This window comes from Microcaecilia unicolor, chromosome 10 (genome assembly GCF_901765095.1).
Source record: "Microcaecilia unicolor chromosome 10, aMicUni1.1, whole genome shotgun sequence".
NCBI lineage: Eukaryota > Metazoa > Chordata > Amphibia > Gymnophiona > Siphonopidae > Microcaecilia > Microcaecilia unicolor.
Window position 1 is genome coordinate 53,891,652 of NC_044040.1, and position 20,256 is coordinate 53,911,907.

The window sequence follows — 20,256 nt, forward strand, 5'->3', positions numbered from 1 at the left end:
TAAGTCTCACCGTTGTACAAACTACTGCACCTCTAACCCATTTTCAAATACAGCTTTGTTTTTAAGTTCAATGAGATCTAAGGATGGTTTTGCTACTAAGAATCTCCAGACCCAAAGTGGATAATATGACTGATGCCAAACAGCCTATTCCAACAATTCTATAAAAGGAATTCTATGAAAAGAAAGGGAAAAGGCCTCATATGTCCGTGGTAATACAGCACCCAGCGGACCAGTCTATGGAGTGTTTTGTTAGTGCTCAATCAGGGCTCATTCAAAGCTGTACCCACTAGACCTCAATCTATCATGACTTATGCAGCAAGCAGAACACTTATCTATTCCCAACGGGGCCTCTTTCACCCTCAGGCTTCATCAGGGATGCAGTGCTTTAACTGATCTCTGCCATTTTCATTTCCTATTAAGATTAACATTTTCATGACATTTCATGTAATGAGAAATGTTACACCTATGGGGAACTTATTAAGGCCATAATCCACAGTGGGGAAAAATTTGGGCTAGCCATTACTGAGTGTTATTAGTAAACAGGACACATTGCACAAAATGAGACCTGCAGTAAATGCCTGTTAAATATGTGTTAGTGCAAGCTAATGTGGTAGCACACTATAGTACATCTAGTTCTTTGCCATAACACTTCAGGAAACCATATGATATAAGCTAGAGCAATATTTAACACTGTACAGTAAAAAAATAGTTTTCATAGACAGTAAAATAATTGAATGCAAATGATTAATGTACCTGTACTTTATTTATTACGCCAAGAGAGTCATACCACGTCTGTACAGCCCAAGGGAACTGCCTAGTTATTGCCATTCGAAGAACAATGCTGAATGAGATAGTGGTGAATATTTGTCTGAGTGCAATTCCACGTGTCAGTGCATAGGGTAGCACAGATAAAAACACCACAAAAAAACCAGAGAAGAAGAAGGCTGAGCTGTTGAAGTATCTAACATAGGCAGCTTTCTGTGTTAGCTTCAGTTCGGCTCTGTCAGAAAACAAGAACAAAAAATTAATGTAAAGGCTGACAGTTCCAAATTGGAGCACAGCAACTTGCCTTAGAAAAGAATACCTAGTCCCATGATTCTGTTGTTATATTGTAAGACAGCACTCATCGATTTTTCTGGGGCCAAAATCCCAATTCACGTGGCCACAGAAAGCACACAACTCTCAAGTGGCACGGAAAGCGAAGATACTTACCTGTAGCAGGTATTCTCCGAGGACAGCAGGCTGATTGTTCTCACATGTGGGTCAACATCCGCGTCGGCCCAGGAATCAGCATTTTGCAAGCAAAATATTTAAAAACGTTTTGCCAGAGTCTTCTGGCGCGTATGCGTGGACCGATTTCCCTCCCGTCGTGTGAGTGCGTTACCTCAGTTAAATCAAAAAGCATAAAAAGAAGCAAATAACAACTCCAAAGGGGAGGTGGGCGGGTTTGTGAGAACAATCAGCTTGCTGTCCTCAGAGTATCTTCGCTTTCTCCAAGGACAAGCATGCTGCTTGTTCTCACATGTGGGGTATCCCTAGCAACCAGGCTCACTCAAAACAATGAACATTGGTTAATTGGGCCTCACAATGGCGAGGACATAACTTAGATTGACCAGAAGCCATAAACAACTAACTGAGAGTGCAGCCTGGAACAGAACAAAAATGGGTCTAGGGGGTGGAGTTGGATTCTAAACCCCGAACAGATTCTGCAGCACTGACTGCCCAAATCGACTGTCACGTCAAGTATCCTGCTGAAGGCAGTAGTTAGTTGTGAATGTGTGGACTGATGGCCATGTTGCAGCCTTGCAAATCTCTTCAATGGAGGCTGACTTTAAGTGAGCCACTGACGCAGCCATGGCTCTAACATGGCCCTCCAGAGTTAGGGTTACCATATGGCTCCAGAAAAAGGAGGACAGATTGAGCCAGTCTGGGTTTTACTTCCATTGGTTTTAATGGAAGCAAAACCTGGACTGGATCAATGTGTCCTCCTTTTTCTGGAGCCATATGGTAACCCTATCCAGAGTCAGACCAGCTTGGGCATATGTGAAGGAAGTGCAATCTGCTAGACAATTTGAAATTGTGCGTTTTCCGATGGTGACTCCCCTCTTGTTGGAATCAAAAGAAACAAACAACTGGGTGAACTGTCTAAAGGGCTTTGTCTGCTCCACGTAAAAGGCCAATGCTCTCTTGCAGTCCAAGGTATGCAAACTGCTTTCGCCAGGGCAGGTATGAGGACAGGGAAAAAATGTTGGCAAGACAATTGACTGGTTCAAATGGAACTCCGACACCACCTTTGGCAGGAACTTAGGGTGCGTGCGGAGGACTACTCTGTTGTGATGAAATCTGATATAAGGTGCATATACTACCAAGGCCTAAAGCTCACTGACCCTATGAGCTGAAGTAACAGCCACCATGAAAATGACCTTCCAGGTGAAGTACTTCAGATGGCAGGTATTCAGTGGCTGATTGTCTGTCTGAATTAAGATTACTCGGTTGGACAGCCGATCTCTGAAAGCCTTTAGAGCATTCCAGATCGCTCTTAATTCCAGGAGGTTGATCTGCAGACCTTTTTCTTGAAAGGACCAGGCTCCCTGAGTGTGGAGCCCATCTACATGAGCTCCCCACCCTAGGAGAGATTCATCCGTCATCAGCACTTTTCGTGGCTGAGGAACTTGAAATGGTCGTCCCAAAGTCAAATTGGAAGGAATCGTCCACCACTGAAGAGAACTCCGAAAGTCGGTGGACAGTTGGATTACATCCTGTAGATCCCCCGCAGCTTGAAACCACTGGGAAGCTAGGGTCCATTGAGCTGATCTCATATGTAGACGTGCCATGGGCGTTACATGAACTGTGGAGGCCATATGCCCCAGAAGTCTCAACATCCGCCAAGCCGTGACCTGCCGAGACGCTCAAACCATTGACACCAGGGACAGAAGGTTGTTCACTCTTGCCTCGGGAAGATAAGCTCGAGCTGACTGAGTGTTCAGCAGAGCTCCAATGAATTCCAATTTTTGGAGTGGGGTGAGATGGGACTTGAGATAATTTATGATGAACCCCAGTAGCTCCAGCACCTGAATAGTCATTTGCATGGAATCCAGAGCACCTTCCTTCGAGGTGCTCTTCACCAGCCAATCGTCAAGATAAGGAAACACATGCACTCCCAGTCTGTGTAGAGATGCTGCGACTACAGCTAGGCATTTTGTAAACATTCTGGGCGCAGACGCCAGACCAAAGGGCAGTACACGATACTGAAAGTGCTGTGTTCCCAGTCAAAATCAAAGATGCTTCCTGTGAGCTGGAAGTATCAAGATGTGTGTGTAAGCATCCTTTGTCCAGAGAGCATAGCCAATCGTTTTCCTGAATCATGGGAAGAAGGGTGCCTAGGGAAACCATCCTGAACTTTTCTCGGATAAGAAATTTCTTCAGGGCCCTTAGGTCTAGGATGGGAAGCATCCCCCCTGTTTTCTTTTGCACAAGGAAGTACCTGGAATAGAATCCCAGCCCTTCTTCCCCTGGTGGAACGGGTTCGACCGCTTGGGCCTGTAGAAGGGCGGAGAGTTCCTCTGCAAGTACCTGCTTGTGCTGGGAGCTGTAGGACTGAGCTCCCGGTGGGCAATTTGGAGGCTTGGATTCCAGATTGAGGGTGTATCCTAACCAGACGGAGGTTATAACAGGCCACCTTTGGTGAAGAAACATTAACCTCCCCTCAACCGGCAAGTAATCCGGTACGGATACGTTTACTGAGGCTATGCTGAACTGGAGCCAGTCAAAACCCGTCCCATGCTTTTGCTGGGAAGCTGGAGTGGCCTTAGGCATATGCTGTTGACAAGAACGAGCGCGCTGGGACTGAGCCTGGGCAGGCTTCCGAGAAGCAGGAGTGTACCTATGCCTAGCATAGGAATACGGAGCACTCCTATTCCTTCCAAAAAAAACCTCCTAGATGAGGAGGCAGTAGCAGAAGACGCCCGGCAACAGAGAGAATCCATAGCATCATTGTGTTTCTTGATCTGGTCAACTAGAACCTCTACTTTCTCACCAAAAAGGTTATCCCCCTGGCAAGGAACATCCGCCATCCGCTGCTGGACAGAATGATCCAGGTCAGAGACACGCATCACTATACATTGGGCAGCGAACCTGGATGCTACATCAAAAGTGTCGAACATACCCCTGGCCAGGAATTTTTGACATGCCTTCTGTTGCCTGATCACCTGGCGAAAAGGCTCGGCCTGCTCCAGAGGGAATGCATCAACCAAGCTGGACAGTTGCCTCACCGAGTTCCGCAAGTGGACGCTTGTAAAGACCTGGTAAGTCTGGATCTTGGCAGCGAGCATAGCGGCCTAATATGTCTTCCTCCAAAAAGAGTCCAAAGTTCTAGATTCTCTGGCTGGGGTCGCCGAGGCATAGTCCCTAGTGCTTTTGGCTCTTTTGAGGGCGGAGTCTACCACCATGGAATTGTGAGGTAGCTGAGACCTCATCAAACCAGGTTCACCGTGGATCCGATATTAGGATTCAGCTTTTTTCGGGATCATGGGATTAGACAGAGGGAACAACCAGTTTTGCATAAGGACTTTCCTGAATACATTATGCAAAGGAGCCGCTGCAGCCTCTCTAGGCAGAGAAGAATAATCCAGGACCTCGAGCATCTCAGCCCTGGGCTCATCCTCAACCTCCATAGGGAAGGGAATAGCCGCAGCCATTTCCCGGAAAAAGGAGGTAAAGGATAGACTCTCCAGGAGGAGAAAGTCTCCTTTCTGGTGGAGGGGAAGGTTCAGAGAGAATCCCATAGGACTCGTCAGAAGAAAAATACCTGGAATCTTCCTCTTCCTCTTCCTCCCACGAACGCTCATCTTCAGTATCGGACAAGACATCCCTCAGAGCAGTCCGAAACTGAGCCTGCCTCGACGCCGAGGAGCAACGTCCTCGATGGCGGTCCCGAGAAGTCAACGCCCACCTGGACTGCAGTGAAGCTTCCTCCACTGACGTCAAAGGGGAGTCGACCTGGGTGGCAGCTGACACCGATGCCACAGGCGGCACCGAGGTCACGGACCTCACCACAGGTGAAGGGCCAGATGCCACTGCAGCAGATGGTACGGAAGGCGCAAGCACCCACGACACGGAAGCAGACTGGCGCAGCAATCCTTCCAGACGCTCTGGAAGCAGGGCCCTGATGCACTCGTCGAGAGCCACCGTCGGACAAGGCTGCGGGGTCAGTAAAGGAGCCGGTGGAAGAATCTGTCAAGGCTCGAGAGCAGGTACTGGGCTGCCAGAAGACCGACGCATCAGCACCTCCTGAATAGAGGGGGAGCGATCTTCTCGGTGTTGACGCTTCTCAGGTGCCCATTCCCCTGACTCCCCAGAGCTCCCTGCATCATATGTTGAAGGAGAAAAATGACGGTGCTTCTTCGCCTTTGCTCGACGCCCGTCATCGAGACTCGGTATCGATGAGGAAGACATGGAATCCTCATGCCTCCTCGGGGCCGGTTCTGACGAAGGTCAGTCCCGGGAGGCCTGCATAGCAGGAGACCTCAAGGCAGGTGGAGACCCACTCGATGCCTCACTTCTCCCTGCGTAAATTGGTCTTTCAGCAGCCATTACCTCCTCTACCGATGTCGATGCTTCCGTCGATGTCGATGCCGCCGACCTTGGTACCAATGTCAATGTTGACGTCAAAGGACTGGGCCAAGCCCCAAAAAGCTTTTCTCGTTGGGCTTCTCGAGACGCTTGGGTCCGTTTCTTCATACGAAGACACAGACTACAAGCGGCTGGGCTATGGTCGGGCCGAAGGCACTGGATACACCAGGCATGGGTATCGGTACCTGAGATGGTCAGGTTGCACCAAGTAAAACGTTTGAAGCCACTGGGAGTCTTTGATGACATGGAAGGAAAAATGGCTTCAGCGAAATCAAACGACGCGATTGTGCCTGTTAAAAGAAAAAAGGCACAAAAATAAGGGGAAAAATCCGGCCGCGTTGAAAATGAAAGGAAACTTTAAAAGGGAGAAAAACTAACAAAAATAAAGATATTCTCTATTTTTTTTTAAATTTAAAATATATTTGACAAGAATAATCGAAGAAAACGAAGACTCTCTCCTGGGCCTGAGAGGAGCAGTGATAGCAAACACCGCAACTCAACATAGAGAAAAAACACCTGAAGTAACGCGCTCGCACGACGGGCAGAAAATCAGAAGATTCTGGTAAAACTTTTTTTCATATTTTGCTTGCAAAATGCTGATTTCTAGGCCGACATGGACGTCGACCCACATGTGAGAACAAGCAGCCTGCTTGTCCTCGGAGAATAATGATATTCTATGAAATACCTACCTAGGTCAAAACCCAAAATTTAGGTTTTGCAACCACAGTTTGGGAAGCTCTGTTCTAGCACCATATGAAAAAGGGAAATCACCTTGCTAGTACCACCACAAACATAACGTGCATCACCACAAACATAACATTAGCAACAGGCTAACTCTAACTTTTTCAAGTTCTTGGGTCCTAATGATACCTACTCTCTATTATACTGCTAAGACTACTACTGATCATTTCCAAAGCACTACCAGGGCATACATAGAGGGGCATAATCGAACGGGGTGCCCAAGTTTTCCTGAGGGCGCCACTCACAGGACATCCTCGGAAAGGGGCGGGGAAACCCGTATTAATCGAAACAAGATGGGCATACCATCTTTCGTTTTGCTAATACGTTCGGAGACGCCCAAATCTCAACATTTAGGTTGACCTTAGAGATGGTCGACCTAAATGGTTGAGATGGTCGACCTTAGAGATGGTCGTCCCCGGTCTTCAGCGATAATGGAAATCGAGAATGCCCATCTCAGAAACGACCAAATCCAAGCCATTTGGTCATGGAGGAGCCAACATTCGTAGTGCACTGGTCCCCCCCTCACATGCCAAGACACCAACCAGGCATCCTAGGGGCACTGCAGTGGACTTCATAATTGCTCCCAGGTGCATAGCTCCCTTACCTTTGGTGCTGAGCCCCCCAAAACCCACTCCCCACAACTGTACACCACTACCATAGCCCTTAGGGTGAAGGGGGCACCTAGATATGGGTTACAGTGGATTGTGGTGGGTTTTGAAGGGCTCACATTACCACCACAGTGTAACAGCTAGGAGGGGATGGGCCTGGGTCCGCCTACACTGCAGTACCTACTAAAACTGCTCAGGAACCTGCATACTGCTGTGATGGAGCTGGGTATGACATTTGAGCTGGCATAGAGGCTAGCAAAAAATATTTTAAAGTTTTTTTAGGGTGGGGAGGGTTAGTGACCACTGGGGGAGTAAGGGGGGTGATCCTCGATTCCCTCCAGTGTCCATCTGGTCAGTTTGGGCACCTTTCTCAGGCTTGGTCGCAAGAAAAACTGGACCAAATAAAGTCGGCCAAGTGTTTGTCAGGGCGCCCTTCTTTTTTTCCATTATCGGCTGAGGTCGCCCATGTGTTAAGCACGCCCCAGACCTGCCTTCGCTACGCTTTCCGACATGCCCCCGGGAACTTTGGTCGTCCCCTGCAATGGAAAGCAGTTGGGGATGCCCAAAATCGGATTTTGATTATGCCAATTGGGCGACCCTGGGAGGAACGCCCATATTCCGATTTTTGTCGAAAGATGGGTGTCCTTCTCTTTCGAAAATAAGCTGCTAATGTTCAACAGACTGCATATGGAATTTTCAGGTTTCTCAACAGAGGATTGCATTTTTTTGTCTTTGAGAGATATACAAGCAATAAAACCATGGATTCTTTTGAGCATCTAAATTTAGAAGGCAAAATTCAAGCCATTCTTGCCACTCTATCTGCAAATAAACAAAGCAGGGGGGTGGGGTTAGGACAGGAACTGAAAAACAAGGACTTTATGTATTTTCAAAAGTATGTATGTTGTTTTGGGTCAGAAAATTGTACATTGAAGAAAAAGGAGGTGCAAGTGTCTCTGGGTGATAGGTATCTTTTACCTCAATTTTCAAAGGTACAAAGTCTGTGGATAAAGAAAAAGAGGAACTATGCTCGTACTAAGGTCCAGGAAGGAGCAATGAGATCATTTCACAATATAATAATTAGGGGTCCTTTTACAAAGGTGTACTAACAAATTTAGCAAGCACTAACAAATTAGTGTGCATTAAGTGCTATGCAGCTCATAGCTACATAATGGGCTATGCAACATTCAGCATGTGCTAATCATTAGCACACGCTAAATTCATTAGCACACTTAGTAAAAAGGAACCCTTAATATGGTTAAAAAGGACTGGTTAAGTTTTAAAAAAATATTTATCAGGAAATACATAATAAAACCCAACATGGCTATGTTTCACCCACAGGCTGCATCAGGGGTACATAACTGAAAACAGGAGAGAAATACTAATCGAGGGGCAAGAACTACTACATTTAGCCTGAACTTACTTCTGCCAACATCATGAAGGTTGAAGAAAGCAACAAAACATCCCGAACTCCCTCAGTACCCAAGAATACATTGTGGCATATAAGGAATGCATTACTTTACTTTCCCCAATAATGAAGGTTGATTTCTTAGCGGTAAAACCGTGAAGGTGAAGTAGAAAAAAATTGAGGACCTGCTGCAAAACTTGAACTGCAGAGGTTGCTTAGAGATAAGATGGCTGGCCCTCCAGCGAACCAGTTGTTGAACCCACAAGTGAAACATAGGCAGCTGTACCAAGAAAACACGCTTGTGTTATCTGCCACTCAGATGGGTCTTGCCCACACTGGCAACTGGCACACACTTTGAAACCACTGGAAATACAAGCCATTGCACATGCAAACCAGTTGGCCCACCAGGAACTCCATTAAAAAATATCCAGAGATTAATTTAGGCACACAGCCTGTAGCAAAATTCTAGCCCGTGCTGAGGCCTAATGTCTCAGAAGCCAGTAATCACTATGCCAATGTTTGTGCCAAAAAACAAGCCCCCTCAGGACTAGGTAACACAAACCTACTGCTAAGGTCAAGTGTAGGAGAAAAGCTGCAGTTGTGCTGGTAGGAGTTAAGTTTGCTCTTTGTTTATAACAGCATAAGTAGACTATGCTTTGGTCAAATGACCTCAAGTGTCACTCTACTGCAGCATCAATTTGAAGCTTGGTACCCAAGCTCCCTGACTACCCACAGCAAAAGTATTTCTGAAAACACAATGTTGAAGCAATTTCTCGCCTGGTGCAGAATTATTGCAGAAAGAAATTTAGGAAGTTTCAGTAGAGACAGGAGGACTTGTCAGGAAGAAGGCCATGGAGCTCTGTGAATCACTGTCTACTAGCTGCAGGAACGTGTGACTCCAAAACCTCCTCGAGTGACACCCATGGGGGAGGGGTAGGAAAAAAGTGCTGACTGGACCCACGGGAGAAGGAGGAGGGGGGCTGGAGGGAAAGGAGAGAGGTGGGGGCTGAACCCATGGGAAGAGAGGGGTGCTGGAGAGAAAGGAGAGAGGTGCTGGCTGGACCCTGGAAGAAGGGGGGTTACAGGGAAGGGAAAGAGATGCTGAACCAAGGATAATAAGAAAGAGGGAATCAAATGGAAAGGAGAAAGTGAAAGAGGGTAGGCAGGTGAACTAGATGCTGGAATGGATGGGGGAAGAGAAGGATAGAAGCTCGGTTGGATTGGAGACACATTGGTGTGGAAGAAGAAGAGAGAGGAGAAGCTGGACATAGGGAGGTAACAGAAACCGAAGAGAAATGATATGCATGATACTGTTTTATATTAGTCCTATTATTAGGTTTCAATTTGCTGTTTCCAAGTTTACCTCATTGACTGTATTTATGCTTATATTTGGTCATTTTAGTCTAGTAAAATTGTAAGTTTTATGTTAAACTATAACTGCTGTACATCGCCTTGGGTGAATCTCTTCATAAAAGTGGTAATAAAATCCCAAAAATATTAAATAATTACATGTAGAAGGTATTCAAGCAGTTTTTGTTGTGTAGGACAGAAAAATGGTTCTAGGACCTTGCCTTCACACCGGAAGCAAACCTCTTCCATTTAAAACTATATGACCTTTTAGTGGAAGCTCTTCTGGAAGCCAACAGGACTTGAGGGACAGCGTCAGGCAAGTAGAGTGAATCCACTACTATCCTCTCAATACCCAAGCTGTAAGGGCTAAGGACATCAATGTTGGAAAAAATTCCAGCCTCCATAGACCTCTAGAGAAAAGCTCCAGAAGAAGAGGAAACAATTACTATTTTGGCCAATAAGGGGTGGTCAGAATTATGAACCCTCAATCCTGCTTGAATTTTAGAAGAAGTTTTGCTATGAGAGGTACTGGAGACTATACATAAAGAAACCTCTAACCTCAATGAATGAAAACATCCAAGGCTAGTCTGCCATTTGACCCTAGTCTGGCTCTGGAGCAGACATGAGAGACTTTTTGCGGTAATGGGTAGCAAAAAGATCTGTCAAGGGAATGTTCTACTTTCAAAAGATCTTCTAGGCTACGCCTTCATACAAGGACCACTTGCAGCAGTCATCTCAGTCTGCCCACCAGACATTTGTCTTTCCCTGCCAGGTATGTGGCCCTGAGTAACATCCCCTAAGAAATAGCCCACTTTCACAATCAGACAGTTTCCTGACACAGGAGGTAAGAACCCTCCCTGTTTGTTGACATAGTACATTGCAACTTGGTTGTCTGTCTGAATCAGAATTAGATAAACAATTTCTGAAAATCTTTAGGGAATTCCCTGTTGTTCTTAGATCCTTGTTAAAGATTTTCCTGAACAGAACCAGAGACCCTCAGTTTAGGGTCCATCTGAATGAGCTCCCCTTACCAGGTTAGATGCATCTGTCATTAGGTTTCTTTTTATGGATTGACTCTTTTTGCCAATCTTGATTGGACCATCCACCAGGAGAGTGCATTCCACAGTGAAGTGATGACTGAGATGACGTCCTGAAGATTTCTTATGGATGGATTAATGAGACAAAGCCAACATAGATTTAGTGAAGAGAAATCTTGACTCACCAATCTATTACATTTCTTTGAAGGGGTGAACAAATATGTGGATAAAGGCGAGTCGGTTGATATTGTGTATCTGGATTTTCAAAAGGCATTTGACAAAGTACCTCATGAAAGACTCCAGAAGGAAAATGGGAGAGAGGTCATGGAGGTAGTGTCCTATTGGGATTAAAAACTGACTAAAGGATAGAAAACAGACAGTAGGGTTAAGTGGTCAGTATTCTCAATGGAGAAGGGTAGATAGTGAGGTTCTCTAGGAGCCTGTGCTGGGACCATTGCTTTTTAACATATTTATAAATGATCTAGAGATGGGAATAACTAGTGAGGTAATTAAATTTTCTGATGACACAAAGTTATTCAAAGTTGCTAAATAACGAGAGGATTGTGAAAAATTACAAGAGGACCTTACGAGACTGCAAGACTGGGTGTCTAAATGGCAGATGACGTTTAATGTGAGCAAGTGCAAAGTGATGCATGTGGGAAAGAGGAACCCGAACTATAGCTACGTAATGCAAGGTTCCATGTTAGGAGTCACTGACCAAGAAAGGGATCTCGGCGTCATTGTTGATGATACGTTGAAACCCTCTGCTCAGTGTGCTGTGGCAGCTAAGAAAGCAAATAGAATGTTAGGTATTATTAGGAAAGGAATGGAAAACAAAAGTGAGGATGTTGTAATGCCTTTGTATCGGTCCATGGTGTGACCGCACCTTGAATATTGTGTTCAATTCTGGTCGCGGTATCTCAAAAAAGATATAGTGGAATTAGAAAAGGTACAGAGAAGGGCGACAAAAATGATAAAGTGGATGGGATGACTTCCCTATGAGAAAAGGCAGAAGAGTCTAGGGCTCTTCAGCTTGGAGAAAAGACAGCTGAGGGGAGATATGTTTACTCTTTCCAAAAATACTAGGACTAGGGGGCATGCAATGAAGCTACAAAGTAGTAAATTTAATATGAAATCAAAGAAAATGTTTCTTCACTCAACATGTAATTAAACTCTGGAATTTGTTGCCATCAAATGTGGTAAATGAGGTTAGCTTAGTGGGGTTTGAAAAAGGTTTGGACGGCTTCCTAAAGGAAAAGTCCATAGACCATGGGCGTAGACTGGGGGGGGGCGAGGGGGGGCTTTGCCCCCCCCAAACGACGACGACCCGCAGCGGCGAACGGGTGGCCGGCAGTAGTAAAAGCAGCAAGCAGCAGACAGGCTCGACTCCGCTTTCCTGCTCTCTCTGCGTCCCGCCCGAAAGGAAATGACATCAGAGGAAGGCGGGACGCAGAGAGGGCAGGAAAGCGGAGTCGAGCCTGTCTGCTACTTGCTGCCTTTACTACTGCCGGCCACCCGTTCGCCGCTTCAACTTCGGTACCAGGGGCTGTTGGTAGCGGCGCTGCAGCGATTACAACAGTCTGCCTCGGCCTTCCCTGCCACACGTCCCGCCTATGCGGAACAGGAAGTTGTACCAGAGGAGGCGGGACATGTAGCAGGGAAGGCAGAAGCAGACTGCTGTTATTGCTGGCTGGCTGCAGTGCCACTACCGGCAGCGATCAATGCAAGTGAGTGAGGAGGAAGGAAAAAGGAGAGACGCTGGAACCGGGATGGGGGGGGTGAGAAAAGGAGAAAAATGGAGGTACTGTTCAGCTGCACCTTTGGGAGGAGCGAGGTGATGGAACCATGTGGGTAGGGGTGAATGGAGGGCAGAAGGAGGATCTACAGGATGGAGGGAGAGAGGTGCAGGTCTGCTGTGCTGGATATTTTTTGGGGGGGGGATGATGAACAGAGAGGAAGAGGTGATGGATTGGGGGGGAGAAGGGATTGTTAGATGTGGATTAGCTGGTAGGAGGAAAGAAGGGAGAATGGATGGTAGGAGGAAGGGAAGAGAAAAGAGAGTGTCAGGGAGACAGAGAAGCGAGATTGTGGTCATTGAGGGAGCATAGAGACAGGGACACAAAGGGACAATGCTGGACAGAGAGGGGATAAGGGCATACAGGGACAATGCTGGGAGAGAAAAAGGGATATTGGAAGATGATGGGACATAGTGTGAGTAAGAAGGACAGGGGAGATGCTGGAAATGGGGAGTAAGAAATGATGGGGGGGGGGGTGTGCTAGACATTGTATGGGGATGGGGACAAAGAGGGGATATGCTGGACATAGAAGAAATAATGATATAATGGAGAAGCTGACATGGAAGGGAAGGGGACATGGAGGGATGCTGGATTGAAGTAAGGGAGGAGGAATCTGCTGGACAGAAGAGTGTGAGAGAAAGAGCATATACTGGTCAGAGGAGTGAAAATAGGGAGAGAGGGTGCTGTACAGAAAGGAGGGGAAATAGAAGAGAGGGTGCTGGAAGAGGGGAGAATTAACACAAAACACAGGAATAACAGGTTGAAGATTGGGGTGAGAGACACGTTGAGGGCAGACTACTGAAACTCGAGGACGGGTAGAACAAGGGCTACTGCATAAAGAAGGCACTGCATAAAACAGAAGACACTGGGACCAAAGAGAATAGAAAAACTAAATGATTAAGACAACAAAGGTAGAAAAAGTATTTTATTCAGAATTTATTAATTGGAATATGTCAGCTTTTGGAAATGTGTATCTGTGATATTTTGCATGTAAGTTTCAATTTTTCTGGTATTGCTGCGTGCTGAGTCTGTCCTTGGAATTAGTGCTGTTATGGTTTAGTAAGATATGAGTGTGTTTTTGTACAAGTTTGTGTATAGCGTTTGGCAGTGGAGAGATTGTGTGTTGGCCTTACTTGACGGTGGCACCAAAACATCAGAACGGGTTGTAGAGCCTAAATCACGACACACTACTCTTGAAGGATCTACATATAGAGCCTATGCATTCTAAGGTCAACACTGGTATGCTATGGGAAGGACCAACGGGAAGGGTGGGAAATACTACTGGAGATGAAGAGGGAGTGCTCGGTAAGGAGGGAGGAAGGAAGGAAGGAAGGAAGGGAGAAAGAGCTGGCTTGATATCTCATACATATTCATTATGGTTATTCCCCCCAAAAAGCCAGCTCTTTTTCCCTTCCTTCCTCCATATTAGCATATTCATTTGCATATGTATATATGCAAATGAATATGCTAATATGCTCCGCCCCATCCCTTGCCCCCCCAAATAAAACAGTCAAACTACGCCTATGCCATAGACCATTATTAAATTGACTTGAGGAAAATCCACTGCTATTTCTAAATAAGCAGCATAAAATGTTTTGAACTTTTTTCGGATCTTGCCAGGTATTTGTGACCCGGATTGGCCACTGTTAGAAACAGTATGCTGGGCTTGATGGACCTTTGGTCTGTCCCAGTGTGGAAATTCTTACATATTTGTGGCTTATGTCCATTGGGTTGATAGGGTCCATTGAGCTAGCCTCAAATTAAGATGTATTATGGATGTTCCATTTACTATGGAGGCTGTGGCGTTCTCACAATATGACATGATGATATCTGCTTATTCTGGTGCACTTCTGAAACCACTGATATGAGAGTAAATATCTGCTCTTTTGAAGAAATGTACATGCCTAAGTCATGTCTAGCAGGGCTCATATGCAATGTTCCCTCTAAGCGGAGGCACCGTGAGCGATTGCTCGTATATTTTAGGAGCGTCGCTCACAGATTTTACATGGTCTTTCACAAAAATACGACCCCAACTTTTCAAACAAAATTCACTATAAAAATGAATTAAACTAAATGAAATACCAACCCAATTTAAGTGAGTTTGTGCCTAATGGTTAGTGCAGTGAGTTGCGGGCCTGGGGAATTGGGTTCGATTCTCGTTGTTACCCGACGATCAGCAGAGGGTTGAGATCCTAGGGAAACTAGATTCAATTCCGTCTGTAGCTCCATGTGACCCTGGGCAAGTCACTCAGAACTCCATTGCCCCAGGTACAATATAATACTAGATTGTGAGCTCATTAGGGACAGTACCAGTACCTGAAAAAGAAATTTGTAAACCTCTAAGGTCTAGGTGGTATATAAATACTGAAAATAAATAAATATATGAAACAGTCTATGCTGATGTTTCTTTGTCACTTCCAATCTCATGAAATGCATTGCTAATACTGGCACTCAAAAACTGTTGCTTTTTAAAATATGTTGCTCATGTGAAAAAAAAATTGCATGCAACAGGCCACTCCTTAGAGGGAACATTGCTCCTATGAATTGCAATTTCTGTGACAGCTGTTGTGATTTGCGATAATTTATGATGAACTCTATAAGATCCAGTACCCGAACAGCCATGCACACTGATTCTTTTGCACCTTTGATGTGCTCTTGACAAGCCAATCGTTCAAGTATGGAAACACATGCTGATGTGAGGCCTAAGGGGAGTATGCAATACTGGAAGTAGTTTTTCCCTACTACAAATCTCAGATACTTCCTGTGACTTATGTGGGTATAAGCATCCTTTAGGTCCAGAGAGCATAACCAATTTATTTCTTGTATAAGGTGTATAAGGATGCCCAAAGAAACCATCATGAATTTTTGTTTGGTCAGATGCTTGTTCAGTACTCTGGTCTAGGATGGGACAAAATTCCCCCATCATATTTGTGAGCAGGAAGTACCTAGAATAAAATCCCTTCCCTCTCCCCTAGTAGAACGAGTTCAAACTGCCTTGGCCTGTAAGAGGGAAGAGAGTTCCTTGGTAAAACAATTTGTGATGCTGATAGGTATTCTCGGTGGGCAATTTGGAGGAATGTGTTCCAATTGCAGCCAGTAACCTACCTGGATAATTTTCAGAACCCAGTGATCTGAGGTTATAAGTGGCCACCTTGTTTGGAAAAAAATTCAGCCTCCATCCTATCAGAAACTTGCTCATGACAGTTATGGAGATTAAGACTATGCTCTGCTGAAGTCAGTCAAAAGCTTGTGCCCAGTTTTGACTGGGGAGCGCTTGGGACTTTTCAGCTCTCTGCTGTCTTGGATGAGTGTGAGTTCCGTGAGTTGTTTGGGAAGAGCAGGAAGATGCCTATACATTTGAGAGTAGTAGAATATTTGCTGCACCCTTGCTGAAATACCTCCTGGAAAGGAGGTAAAGCCAGAAGTGGGCCTGGAGATGGTCTTAAGTGTGTCTGAGTGCTGCTCGATGAAAGTTGCATCATCTTGCACCTTCTTTCCAAAGAGATTCTCTCCATGGCACGGTATATCTGCCTGAACTTCAGGCCTGAAATTGAGGCCCACAGCCATGTGATCCCCGTTGTGGAAACTCTGGATGCCTTTTTGAAAATATAAGTTTCTCAGATGATGCATTTTCCACACTCCTGCTCTTTGGCTACTAGCTGATGGAGTTCATTAGATTTCTCCTGGAGGACAGTGTCAGGAAGCTTCACCAAACTGCGCACAATATTCTGCAAGTGCATGCTCATGAAGAGCTGCTTTGAAGCTACCTGGGCATAGTATTCTGGTAAAAACTTTCTCCCAAAAGATTCTAAGGTCCTCACTTCTCTCCCCAGGGAATCTTCATACTCTTGGCTCTTTTGAGAGTGAATCTGACCACTATGGGATAGTGAAGAAGCTGTACCTTCTTGAATCCCAGAACCTTTGAACTCCATAAACAGAGTCAACATTTTTGTTTACTGCTGTACAAAAAGGAGGATCTTCTACATCTTCATCTGTACTTGCCTTTGAATTCTGTGACTGGGCACTGCCACAGTTTCTTGAGGGGGATTATCGATCTAGAGAATGTCTAAAGTTTATGCCCTGGGCTCATGCTCTGTCTTTAAAGAAAATGGGACACACTTAGCCAGTGCATTTTTTCTAGCAAAAAAGGTGCCAGTACTCAAATGCTAGGCCACCCTTCAGGAGTAGGGTGATCACTGAGGGACCCACCCAACAATAGCCAGGCCCCCTGCAACCAGTCTCAGAATCTATGACAAGGCAGAATTGGTGTATAGAGCCTGAGCTCTTTCATGAAAACTTGGGGTTCATGGGTCAGTTTTAGCAGATATTGGAAAAGGTGCCAGTACTCAGTACCCCTAAGTACCCCCTCAAAAAAGCCCTGCACTTAGCTATCTGCCTGTCAAAACCAATGAATGAGAGCTCCTCTGAGGAAGATTTACATCTCTTGTGTGGTGGGGAGGGATCTCAAGGGAAACCAGTGGCCCTCTCCTCCACGAAGACCTCTGATTTTATTTCAGATATTCAGGAGAGCTCGGTCTGACTCAAAAGAACATAAGATTAGCATACTGGGTCAGACCAATTATCCATTTACCCAGTATCCTACATAAAAGTACTCTGTAGGAGATGTTTGAGTCTCTGCCTTTCTCAAGCAACTGATCTCTTGGTCAGGCCTGGGCCTGTGGTGTTAAAGCTCCAGGGATTTTCTGTGCATCAGGGAAGTGTCCTCCCCCACCAGTCCTGAAGCCCTTCAAGGCTTTGGTGTTGAAACATGCCCTGCAGAAAGTGAATGGGTTTTCTAGTATTGGGTTTATAAAAATGCCTGCTACAAGAATGAAAGCTTGAAGATTTCAAATGATTTAACTTTTAGTCAAGATACTATGTTGGACTACATATAGCAAAAAGTCACTAAATGTTTTATGCTCCAAGATAGGGGTAGGGTTAAAGTCCAGCATGAAGAATATTTTCTATGGTTTACTGATCTGCCTTTTTATTTACTTTGGAACATCCTTTATGCTATGCAATTTCAACTAATTATCCAGAAAGCGAAAATTAGTCTAGAGTAAGGGCAAAATTCCAAGCATTGTCTTTCCCTTAGATAGCACTTGCTAGTACCCATTATTAGACTCACAGTGCAATTGTTAAAAATTAAATAACCAGAACAGGATTTAATCTCTTTTTCACTTAAGCAATCAATAATCTTATCTCATAGAAGGTGAAAAACAGCATGTATAATTGCAGGAATGTTTCTGAATAAAGTAAGACATAGAACAAATACTCTATACTATGCAGCATCTCTGACACTGTGCTGCATTTGTTTAGGACTCAGTCAGTATACAGCATCTTGCAAAAGTCTGGAAATGTCAATATGAATTTCAAAGTCACTTGATCCCACAGTCTATGGAACCCTAGTAGATCTTGGAAATCTCTGTTGAAATTGACACCTTTTAATGCTTTAACTGTAATTTATTTATAACATAGTTGCTTTTCTTAAAGCGAATGCTACATACCTGTAGAAGGTATTCTCCGAGGACAGCAGGCTGATTGTTCTCACTGATGGGTGACGTCCACGGCAGCCCTTCCAATCGGAAACTTCACTAGCAAAGGCCTTTGCTAGTCCTCGCGCGCTCATGCGCACCGCGCATAGCGCGGCCGTCTTCCCGCCCGAACCGGCTCGTGTTCGTCAGTCCCATATGTAGCAAACCAAAAAGCAAGGGAAGACACAACTCCAAAGGGGAGGTGGGCGGGTTTGTGAGAACAATCAGCCTGCTGTCCTCGGAGAATACCTTCTACAGGTATGTAGCATTCGCTTTCCTCCGAGGACAAGCAGGCTGCTTGTTCTCACTGATGGGGTATCCCTAGCCCCCAGGCTCACTCAAAACAACAACCATGGTCATTTGGGCCTCGCAACGGCGAGGACATAACTGAGATTGACCTAAAAAATTTACCAACTAACTGAGAGTGCAGCCTGGAACAGAACAAACAGGGCCCTCGGGGGTGGAGTTGGATCCTAAAACCCAAACAGGTTCTGAAGAACTGACTGCCCGAACCGACTGTCGCGTCGGGTATCCTGCTGCAGGCAGTAATGAGATGTGAATGTGTGGACAGATGACCACGTCGCAGCTTTGCAAATTTCTTCAATGGAGGCTGACTTCAAGTGGGCTACCGACGCAGCCATGGCTCTAACATTATGAGCCGTGACATGACCCTCAAGAGCCAGCCCCGCCTGGGCGTAAGTGAAGGAAATGCAATCTGCTAGCCAATTGGATATGGTGCGTTTCCCCACAGCCACTCCCCTCCTATTGGGATCAAAAGAAACAAACAATTGGGCGGACTGTCTGTTGGGCTGTGTCCGCTCCAGGTAGAAGGCCAATGCTCTCTTGCAGTCCAATGTGTGCAACTGACGTTCAGCAGGGCAGGAATGAGGATGGGGAAAGAATGTTGGCAAGACAATTGACTGGTTCAGATGGAACTCTGACACAACCTTTGGCAAGAACTTAGGGTGAGTGCGGAGGACTACTCTGTTATGATGAAATTTGGTGTAAGGGGCCTGGGCTACCAGGGCCTGAAGCTCACTGACTCTACGAGCTGAAGTAACTGCCACCAAGAAAATGACCTTCCAGGTCAAGTACTTCAGATGGCAGGAATTCAGTGGCTCAAAAGGAGGTTTCATCAGCTGGGTGAGGACGACATTGAGATCCCATGACACTGTAGGAGGCTCGATAGGGGGCTTTGACAACAGCAAACCTCTCATGAAGCGAACAACTAAAGGCTGTCCTGAGATCGGCTTACCTTCCAAACGGTAATGGTATGCACTAATCGCACTAAGGTGAACCCTTACAGAGTTGGTCTTGAGACCAGACTCAGACAAGGTGCAGAAGGTATTCAAGCAGGGTCTGTGTAGGACAAGAGCGAGGATCTAGGGCCTTGCTGTCACACCAGACGGCAACCCTCCTCCATAGAAAGAAGTAACTCCTCTTAGTGAATCTTTCCTGAAGCAAGCAATATTCGGGAGACACCCTCTGACAGACCCAAAGATGGCAAAGTCTACGCTCTCAACATCCACGGCCGTGAGAGCCAGGGACCGGAGGTTGGGATGCAGAAGCGCCCCTTCGTCCTGTGTGATGAGGGTCGGAAAACACTCAATCTCCAGGGTTCTTCGGAGGACAACTCCAGAAGAAGAGGGAACCAGATCTGACGCGGCCAAAAAGGAGCAATCAGAATCATGGTGCCTCGATCTTGCTTGAGTTTCAACAAAGTCTTCCCACCAGAGGTATGGGAGGATAAGCATACAGCAGACCCTCCCCCCAATCCAGGAGGAAGGCATCCGATGCCAATCTGCCGTGGGCCTGAAGCCTGGAACAGAACTGAGGGACTTTGTGGTTGGCTCGAGATGCGAAGAGGTCTACCAAGGGGGTGCCCCACACCTGGAAGATCTGTCGCACTACCTTGGAATTGAGCGACCACTCGTGAGGTTGCATAATCCTGCTCAACCTGTCGGCCAGACTGTTGTTTACGCCTGCCAGATATGTGGCTTGGAGCACCATGCCGTGACGGCGAGCCCACAGCCACATGCTGATGGCTTCCTGACACAGGGGGCGAGATCCGGTGCCCCCCTGCTTGTTGACGTAGTACATGGCAACCTGGTTGTCTGTCTGAATTTGGATAATTTGGTGGGACAGCCGATCTCT

At 46.0% G+C, this 20,256-nt stretch overlaps 1 protein-coding gene across 1 annotated transcript in view; it reads right to left on the minus strand.

Annotated features, from left to right (window-relative positions):
* Positions 1 to 20,256, minus strand: part of CFTR (CF transmembrane conductance regulator) — a 442,294-nt gene that overhangs the window by 277,989 nt on the left and 144,049 nt on the right. The window contains exon 8 of the mRNA XM_030216424.1: positions 754 to 1,000. Within this exon, the coding sequence (XP_030072284.1) occupies positions 754 to 1,000 (247 nt within the window). The remainder of the gene's footprint in view (positions 1 to 753; positions 1,001 to 20,256) is intronic.